Below are 9,537 nucleotides of genomic sequence, written 5' to 3'. Positions count from 1 at the left end.
CACGCACGCACACACACTTCTGAGTGAGCCTGAGCCAGAACACTTGACTACAAGGTGATGTAGCAGTGCAGTGGTCATGATTGTGTCGACCAAACGAATTTCAGCAGCAAGTTGAAAAGGAGGTCAGGTGGCATAGAGATGAGGAGAGAGCTGGAGATGAGGAAAGTACAGAAAGCAAACATAACAGCCAGTTAAGTGGAACTTGTCTGATAAGAAAAGGACAGAGGCAGGAAAGCAGGCCCAAATGAGATAGACGGTGGTGGTGGTGGTGGTGGTGGTTGTGGTTTCTAACTAGGCAGAGACTCGAACAGTCACACGCTGAGGAAAAAGATCCAGCAGAGGAGGAGATGTGAACCCCAGGCCCTGAGGAGAGAAAGGTGCCGAGGGACCAGCCAGATACAGGCATGCTGCTGAACCCTGGGCCAGGCGAGCAGCAGGCAGCAGCTTTGAGGGTCCAGAAGAGATCCTCAGCCTCATGGAGGGATTGGCCATGGGAGTCCAAGCAAAAGGAAGAAAAAGAAGAGAGACGACAAAGACTCTCCCATGGGTTTATTCAGAGGGAGATGAAGCTAAGGGTTGAGAAGTCCCAAGCCCTGACCAGGACAAGTGCCTCAGGCCTCCTGGCATCATGCATTCCAGCTGTTGGCAGAGATCTCACTTCTCAGCTTCCTGGCCATGACTCAGAATCTGTTTCCCATTTTTCCACTGAATTTTAGTAATAATCAGAGTAGCTTCTGGGAATCCCTTTCCTTCTCTGAGAAATCACACTGTACTTGGGATTCCACAGACAGGACAATCCCTGGGGACGTCCAGCTCCAAACCAGGCCAAGGCTCTCTGGTGATAGATACTCTGGTTTCAGTGTAAAACTTCCTGGGGAAAGAAAAGGATGATGTACTTTCAAAGCAGATGGCCTTCCCCTGATTTGTTTGTTTAACGTCCTGAACACAGAGGGAATCAGAACTGCCCTAGAACAGACTTCCGTCTGCCTACCAGGGAGCATGGGCGCCCCAGGGAGAGCACCAAATTTTCCAGTGAACCGGAGCCACGCTCTGTCCCGTCCAAAGTGGACAGCAGCTACTCAGCCCCAGCGGCTGCCATGGAGGAACACAAGCTGTTTCGTCCGACTTGACTTATAAGAGAAGTTCAAGATCAGACTCCTTTGTGAAATCTCCAGATTTTTTAACTGTTGTAAAATAACTGCAGTAACAAAAATCCTGTGCAGGGTAAGTAACAGGCCTGGGAGCAACCTTAAGACAAGGTGCAAGTTTAGTTTCACTTCCTCTGAATAGGCTGCCATGTGCTCTACTTCTTGAATAGTTATGTTTGCATGCATGTTTTTTAAAACCCTGTCTCCCGGAAGGCAAACAAATATTTTACTCTAGGAGGTCACTGCCTGCTCAGTCCCCAGCCTGGGGCTGGTCTGTGTGTTTTGTGATTCCCCAGAGCATGTTCTGACCTTACTTTCTGCCAAAGGGCAGCACTCCTAAAAGATCTGAGGACAACAATGACATCCTGAGCACAGCTATTGGTGATTAAATGCAAATATGCATTCCTTGGAATCACTAGCTGGTGAATCATCTTCGAATGGAATGACTTTGGGGCTGTCCCTTTAAAAATCCAGCACGCTAACCGGCAAACTCCTCCTCCAGGGAGGTTCCTTTAAATGAGCGCCAGCTGGCTGGGCCTCCGTTTTATACTTCTGAGTGATACCTGCAGTTGAGGATTCCCAGCTAGGAGGCAGCAGCCTGTCAGCATGGCTGAGGAGTTTGTGAACAGCAAAATCCATCCTGGGAAGGTGGTGGTGTTCATCAAGCCCACCTGCCCCTACTGCAGAAAAACCCAAGAGCTCCTCAGCCAATTCTCCTTCAGACAAGGGGCTTTGGAATTTGTCGATATCACAGCCACCGGTAACACAGACAAGATTCAAGATTATCTGCAACAGCTCACTGGAGCCAGAACAGTGAGTCTGGGGTTTTGTTCTAAAAGGCCCAGGGAAAGGCTACCTGGGTTCCTGTTTCTTGTTAGGGCTGTGAAAGCCTAGCCTGTGTCTTTCTCTAGGACACCGCTAGGGCTCTGTCACTTAAGGCTCCTTCGGGAGGGCATGTGAGGTGGGGGAGGGCGCCTGAGAGAAAACACCGCTCCCTTGAGTGGGCAGCTGGACTGCCTGTCACCAAGGGTCCTCTCAGAACTGAGGAGGGGACACAGCTGATTGTGCTGGGCGTCAGGGTCCGTGGGTCCAGCAGCTGTCAGGAGTGGGAGGAGTTAGCTGGAGTCTTTGTTTTAAGCAAGCTGTGAAGTGACAGTTTTCAGCTTGCAGTGCTGGGGGCAGGGAGGGTTGGAGAGGGGGTGGCGGTGAAGGGGCCAGATGTGATCTGTACGTTTCTGTTGCCCCATGGGATTGCGTGCACTCTCCTGTTTTCCCCTGGCCAAGGGGGACTTGCTGTCCTTCAGTTTTTCCTGTGGGCTCTCTAACCCTAACCTAATTTGCTTATTCTTCCGTGTCTTGCCTAACTCCTCCTATTGGAAAAATCTTATTAATGGGTACAGTTAATTGTATCTGGATTCTAGGAAAAATAAATGATACTGAAAGTTGAAAAAATTATTAAGCTTATAATAAAAAGTAGCTTATTATTTGCTCCTTGTTCTAAGCTATGGGATATTTCTAGGACTGTCATAGTAGGAAATTCAGAGGTCAGGGTCTGGCTCTCACATTGGCTTGCTGTGTGATCCTGGGCAAGTTCCCCCCTCGGTGACCCTCAAGGACCTTCTTGGCTGCAAGACTGGACCAGAGTGTCCTTTGCTACCAAGAGACTGAGTGACTCTTTAAAAATTGCTGCCCTCTCTCTGGAAAGGCTCCTTCAGCACCCATGGTTTCTTCTGGGATGCCAAGCCAACCGGATTGCCTATATCAGTTTTGGTGCTGGCTGGGGTAACCGGTGTCCCAGCAGCTCACCCAAGTTCTCTTTCAAGATGCACTTTCTAGGACAGTGTTCCAGAAGCACGTGTCCGAGTTCAGTGTTAGTTTGGCTCACAGAGTGTTCCCTGGGTTCTCGATTTGAAAGCACAGGAGGCTTTCTTCTCACCTGTCCAGTGAGAAATCAGCACTCTAGTGCAGAGGGAGGCTGACTACGTGACCCTGTTGCTTCCAAGGCTCTAGCTGTGGGTGGAGGACTCTTGTCTCTGGGGCGTCCTGGAGCAGAGGACTCAATGGCAAGAGACACTCTTGCCATTTAGATGGACCACCAGCCCTAGAGGCTGGCTGGGCCGTGGGAGGGAAAGGGCCATGCAAGTATTACTACAGCCCCCTCTGTGACGGGTCCGTCTCGGCCAGTGGTTCCCAAATGCTGATTGACATTAAAATCACCTGAGAAACTTTTAAAAAAAATACCCGATGCCCAAATCATCCCCCATACCAATTTAGTCACTGAGTCAGAGGTGGAATGCAGGCATCAGTAGTTTTAAAGATCTCTCCTAGGTCAAAGTTATAGTGATAAGGAGAACTTACTCCTCTTATCACTATAACTTTCAGTGATAAGAGGAGTAAGTTCTAGGGATCTAATGTGCAGCATGGTGGCCATAGTTAACAGCACTGCATTGTATGCTTGAAATTTGCAGAGTGTTCTCAGCGCACACACAAAAAAATGACAACATGTGAGGTATGGATGTGTTGATTGTGGTCATCATTTTACAATTTCTACCAAACCATGACATTTTATACCTTAACATACACAAGTATATTTGTCAGTTATACTTCAGTAAAGCTGGGAAAAACAGTTTATTTTCTAGCCAGAAAAAGTTCCCCAGGTGATTCCAATTTGCAACAAGCTTTGGGAGCTGCGGCCTTCCGCTGGGCACCATCTATTCTCTAGCAGGACAAACAAGCCTCTTCATGCATTCGCTAACAATTTTTTCCATTTCTTTGTAATCAATGATTTTTCTTCTAGTGGTCTTTTAAGTTTGTTTTTCAATTCTAAAAGTCATTTTTTCACAGCTTCCTCCAAGGGGAAGAACAAATACTTTAGAATTGTGTGCTCTATGGTCCCCAACAGTGCTGCATTTATCTTGGAAGAGATGGAAAACTTGAGGGCACGTGCTGTCCTGCCCCATCATGGCACTCGGTGCTGTGTGTGGAGTAAGAGCCCAGCAGGACTTGATTAATTACAGAAACTTATGCCTTCAGTTCAGGCCATGTACCTGGAGAAACCTGTTTGGGTTTTGCTGTAGCCACGTGTCCTGGATCAGGCCATTAACTTATTCCTTCTTTAAAATTCATCTTCATATAGATTTGAATTTCTGGACTGTTATTTTCCTTCTCTCTGAATAACTTCTTTAAACATTTCTCGTAAGGCAGGTCTAATGGCAATAAATTCCTTCAATGTGTGTGTGTGTGAGAGAGAGAGAGAGAGAGAGAGAGAAAGAGAGAGAATTTCTTCTTCACTTTTGAAGGATAATTTTACTGGATACAACAAATATTTTTAAAGCACCTACTACATATCAGGTGCTTTTTCAGCCATTGGAAACACTTCCATGAACAGAACAAACAAAAACTTCGACTTTTGCAGAACTTATACTCTAGTAAATAAATAGTGCGTTGGAAAGGTGACAATTAATATGTGATGTGGAGAAAACTAAGTAGAAAAGGGAGGTAGGCAGCAAGCAGCAAGGTGCAGTGTTTTAGATGGAGTCATCAGGGCCTCATTGATTTGACTGGATCTCTAAAGGAGGTAAGGGAGCCAGGCTTGCAGAAATGTAGGGGTAAGAGTGTTTCAGGCACAGGGAATAACAAATGCAAAGGTCCCACCTAGGCCAGAAGTGGGCCTGATGAGGAGGCCTGTGTGCCAGGGTCATTGGAAGCTAGTAAGATAGTAGGAGGAGCTGAAGTCTGGGACATCATGGGGTATAGGCTGGGAGAGCCTTTCAAGCTACCATCAGGACTGTGGCTGGTGATGTGAGATCAGCAGAGGAATGAGGTGAACTGCCTTAGTTTAGAAAGCATCACCCTGGCAGCTGTGGGGAAGAGGATGGAGGAGGGCCAGGTTGAAGGTTGAAACTGAGAAACATCTGGAGAGCATAGCTTCACTTGTGTTGAAGAATGATGGTGGCTTGTTCCAGGCCTGTAGCCACGGCAGTGGTGACAAGTGCTGGGAAGCAGCTTTGAGTAGCTGCATCCGAGCAACCTTAGAGCACAGAAGATGCGCCCAGCTGAGGCTGGGGACTGGAGAAACTTGCTTCAGGGAAGTAAGGGTGCCTATATTACTCAGCTTGTTTGTGCTGGGAGTTCTTTCTGCTTCTTATTCATAGCAGACTCAGGTTGCTCAGAAAAGGGGGATGGGGCCCAGAGGGGCAGGCACTGAGGGTATATGTCCTCTTCCTTCCTCAGCTGAATCATTTCCTGTTTTGCCACCACAGCCCCCCACCCCTCCCCAGTGTCTGGTGCAACCTGTAATGCAGCTAACTGGCAGCTTTAAGGTGGTTTTGGGCTGCAGAGACTAGAGGGTAGGTATAAGTGCAGAGGGACCTTTCGGCTCTCAGGCAAACCAGCTTCCTTGCCAGATGGCTACACAAGGCTCTGCCCTGGAGAGAGCTCCATTGTGCTTCAGTGCCTGTCGCATGCACCTGGGGGCTGCTGTGGGCTGTGGGTTTTTAAAGTTAAAAGCCTCAGTTACCTGGGAGGAATGAACAGCTGCTAAGTGTCACCCAGTCATTTACAGACATGGTCCCTGGAGCAGCGTTGTCAGTACCACCCAGCAACTTCTCAAAAATGCAAATTCCTGGGCCCTGCCCAAGATCTCCTGTGTCAGAAGTTTGGGGGTGGGCAGCCAGGAGGAGTAGAAATCTATGTCTCAACAAGCCCTTTGGCAGTTCTGGTGCAGGTTCCACTGCCTAAAAAGAGGACTCCTGGTTTCTCAGGGTGTTCTGACCTACTAACTTAACTAACACCCTCTTGGCCAACATCCTTGTCAAAGGTGGATATGTGGCAAGCTGGAGGAGTGATGGCAATTGCTCAATTCTTTTTGATAAGGTAGAAAGTCTAGAATGATTACATCTCTTCCTTATATAATATAAAAATAGTATGATATAAAAATCAGGTGATTTTTATTTCATTATAGGCATTGCTTTCCATAGGAGTTCTGCAATATAATTACATTAAAAACTACATTAGCTAAGTGTTCCTGGGGAGACAGAAGCCAAAAGACCCCAACAATTTATGGGGGAAGCTTTATATTCTCTAAAGTAATGGTGAGGACCCAGGGGGAAACTTAGGTTTCTGACCTCAGCTTTCTGAGGCTGTTCTTTCAGCCTCACAAAAGCCATATACCCTTTGCAAAGGGCCCCACAAGCCTGTGGTGCCAGAGGAGCAGGCAGCCCCTTCTGTGACTTAAGAAGAAGACCTTACGGCACTTTCTCTCTGCAACACAGTCGTGAGGACTCTTTTCCGCCCCCCGGGGCATAATTTTATTCTTAGACAAAGGTTTGACCTGTAATACACTTGAGGAGATTGTAAAGTGATTCAAAAAGTTTGGACCATGGGAAATACCTAGAGGAAGGATAAAATGTCATTCTTCAAGTTAATAATTAAGCTCCTTAATTATTCTGGCTTGTTTATTCTTTTTAGGTACCTCGAGTCTTTATCGGTAAAGAGTGTATAGGTGGATGCACTGATCTAACAAACATGCATCAACGTGGGGAACTGCTGACGCGGCTAAAGCAAATTGGAGCTCTACAGTAATTATGGTGAGTGGCAAGTGGGACGCTGGGCCAGGGGCACTGGGAGAACTGGGAGATGGTGAGATTCTACTGCTGTATTTTATCATAATCTAGGAAGGCCCTCTGGCTAGGAGAAGGGTGGTTTGGAGTAATCTGAGGAACTGTAATGTCATTTGTGAATTCCCCTTTTTATAAAGGAATTAATCATGTCAATGAGAGAAATCCTTTCATTCAACCTTCATGTCACAAATATTTATTAAGCAGTTACCAAGTGCCAGACACTGTCCGAGGCACTGGGAATATAGTGATGGAAAAAAAGATAACATGAAACTCATTCTAGAGAGGTGGGCAGATGAAAAATAAGTAAATAATTCCTGAAACAAATGAATAGACTAATGTGGTAGAACATGGCAGGGGGTGGGGAGTGAAGTTCGCTAATGTGGTGAGGGAAGGTCTTTCTCAGAGGGGCTGGTTGACCTAAAGGTCTTGTGATGGTCATGTAGAGATGAAGCAGGAAAGCTCTCAGACAGAGGAACTAGCAAGTGCAAAGGCCTTGAGGTGACTAGTACAGAAAATTCCAGAATCGGAAATAAGGAAGAGCAGACTGAGTAAAGTGCAGTGAGAGGGAAGAGGAGTGGCAAATGTGGACAGTGGCCAGAGCCCATAGGTCATGGTGAGCAATTCAGACTATAATAAGTGCAGTGTGGAATCAAGGTAATATTGCTTCACCTGTGTTCATACTGTAACTCAGGCTAATGGACTTCTCAAACATCAAAAAAAAGTTTTCTAAAACTGTAACCTAAAGGATATCTTTGGCTGAAGGGGAAACTGTAGGGTAGTGATCTCTTTAGAACGGAACCAGGATGCTTTTGGGATCTGATGAGCTCCCCTTCCCCCCAGCCCTTCTTAGTGCTAGCTAGCTTCTAACGAAGCCTGTTCCTCAGACTCTCACACAGGGAGATTCAGTGGTTGGCTGTTAGTCAGAGGAGACATTTTTGGTCCTTAAACCAAAATGTTCTTTGAGGGGTATTTATTGCCCACTAATTAATAACTTACCCTTGAGCAATGAGTATATATAATTTGTGGTAGTTACTCAGAATAGCAACAGAAGTAAAAAAAAAAAGTTCTGAAAAACTACCACTGAGCCCTTTGCGATAAAAATATTACAAACCTTATAATCACAATCCTATAACATCATCAGAGCAGGTGAACACTGTATTTGTGTTAGCTTTCTGGTCTTACTGCATGTACTAAAGCAATCAAAATTCAATTAATTGCAATGTCAGATGTTTTCTATTCCGGAACACTTTCTTTTCTTTTTTTTTTTAAAGCAATTTAGACTTAAGATTAAGAATGGGAGAAAACTAATGACTTTCCTGGGAATATGGGAAATATCATTTCCCCAATTATTAGAGTCCCTATATTCACAAGGCCTCTATTTGCATTGTCCTTGGCACTGTATGCTCTCAGTATTTGGCGGACAACTGCTTCTCAAGGCCATCTGTAACAGATTGTGTCTAATTAAACAAGAATAAGTGTTCTGGTGATGAAAGGGAAGTGAGGGGAATTTACCTTTTCAAGAAAACTCAGTTCTTTGTGTTTTTCCTTGGCAGGGCAGACCCCGGGGCTGACACCGCCCTGAGAGCTGACAGGCTCTCGAATGACAACAGCACTTCCTCCTGACTGGGACCTGGACCTTCCTTTACCCAGCAACTGTTTACTTAAAATTCCGAAATAGCTAAACCAAAAAATGGCAGGGGGCAGTTCTTAGCAACAAACAGGCTTTGCTTCTACTGACTCAGTGTTTAAAGTGGACCCACCTGCCACAAACCACAGGTCTGAGAAGGCAGATAGACTCCTTGGGTTTCTTCTGGGTTCACCCTTGGGTTCCAAAAGACTGTGACAAGTTAAAGCTTAGGATCCCCTCACTGACCCCCCAAAAGTTCTTTCTCTTTTGCGCATGGCTCTTACAACCTATTCTTCACGTGCCAGGACTCTACCTCTAAGCCAGCGCTTCTCAGCCAAGTTCATCCCAGGTCCCCTAGGGTGAATCTGCAAGTTAACTTTCTGCTACTACCCTCAAAATTATTTTGTTGAGCTTCACTTCATAGAGTTTATACATAAAATGAAGTAGGTATTTTCAATGTACTTTTTGAAACTACATGTGTCTCCCCAGTCACCTCTCATCCTACCTTGAGCATCACTGCTCCAAAGCTCCATGACACACAGGAGTGTCCACCAGTCCTGTGCAGGGCCTGAGCACCCAATCCGGGGAATGCGTTGTGGAGAGGTCAGTGCAGCGGGCCTCCGCTTGGTGCCTCAGGGGTCAGAGGTGCGCGTGCAGATGCTGTGACCACGGGCAGCACTGTTACGTGAGACAGTCGTCTAGGTGCTCCTGCACAATTGTGTATCGCTTTGTTTAAATTACAGACAAATTAAAACATATATTCAAAACATTATCATAAACTTGCAACCCAGTCACCCAAGAACATGTCTGTGAAAGTAGCAGCATTTGAGAAAGACTGTCCTAAATGATTTTCTCTCCTTTTATTCCCTACTCTGAAAACTTAAGAATCTGTCATTGTGAAGTTTGTTCTAGAATCACAAGATTAATTTAATTTCCTTTGCAGTCTCTACTGTGAAAGGTTAGTTTCTGTGTAATAAAGTAGTCGCAGAGAAGAGATTTTCTTTTTGTCCAATTTTTTTCTGTTCTTGAGACCAGTCAGTCATAAGGGATGATATTAATGTGTGATCATCAGTCAGAAGCTGTGTTCATGTTTGTCCCCTGCCATTATAAATAAAGGTACATGCTGCTGTCCTTCATTGAA

The 9,537-nt window shown here is 45.8% G+C and overlaps 1 protein-coding gene across 1 annotated transcript; it reads left to right on the top strand.

Moving 5' to 3' along the window:
- The first annotated feature begins 1,543 nt into the window (after positions 1-1,543).
- On the top strand, positions 1,544-9,537 carry GLRX (glutaredoxin). Its single transcript, XM_028520225.2, has 3 exons — positions 1,544-1,961; positions 6,618-6,736; positions 8,323-9,537. The coding sequence occupies exons 1-2, from the start codon at positions 1,755-1,757 to the stop codon at positions 6,729-6,731; spliced, it is 321 nt and encodes a 106-aa protein (XP_028376026.1). The 5' UTR covers positions 1,544-1,754; the 3' UTR covers positions 6,732-6,736; positions 8,323-9,537.

The sequence above is a fragment of the Phyllostomus discolor genome, chromosome 3, assembly GCF_004126475.2.
Source record: "Phyllostomus discolor isolate MPI-MPIP mPhyDis1 chromosome 3, mPhyDis1.pri.v3, whole genome shotgun sequence".
Lineage (NCBI taxonomy): Eukaryota > Metazoa > Chordata > Mammalia > Chiroptera > Phyllostomidae > Phyllostomus > Phyllostomus discolor.
Note: the sequence above shows the minus strand (reverse complement) of the source record. Positions and strands in the feature narration are given on the sequence as shown.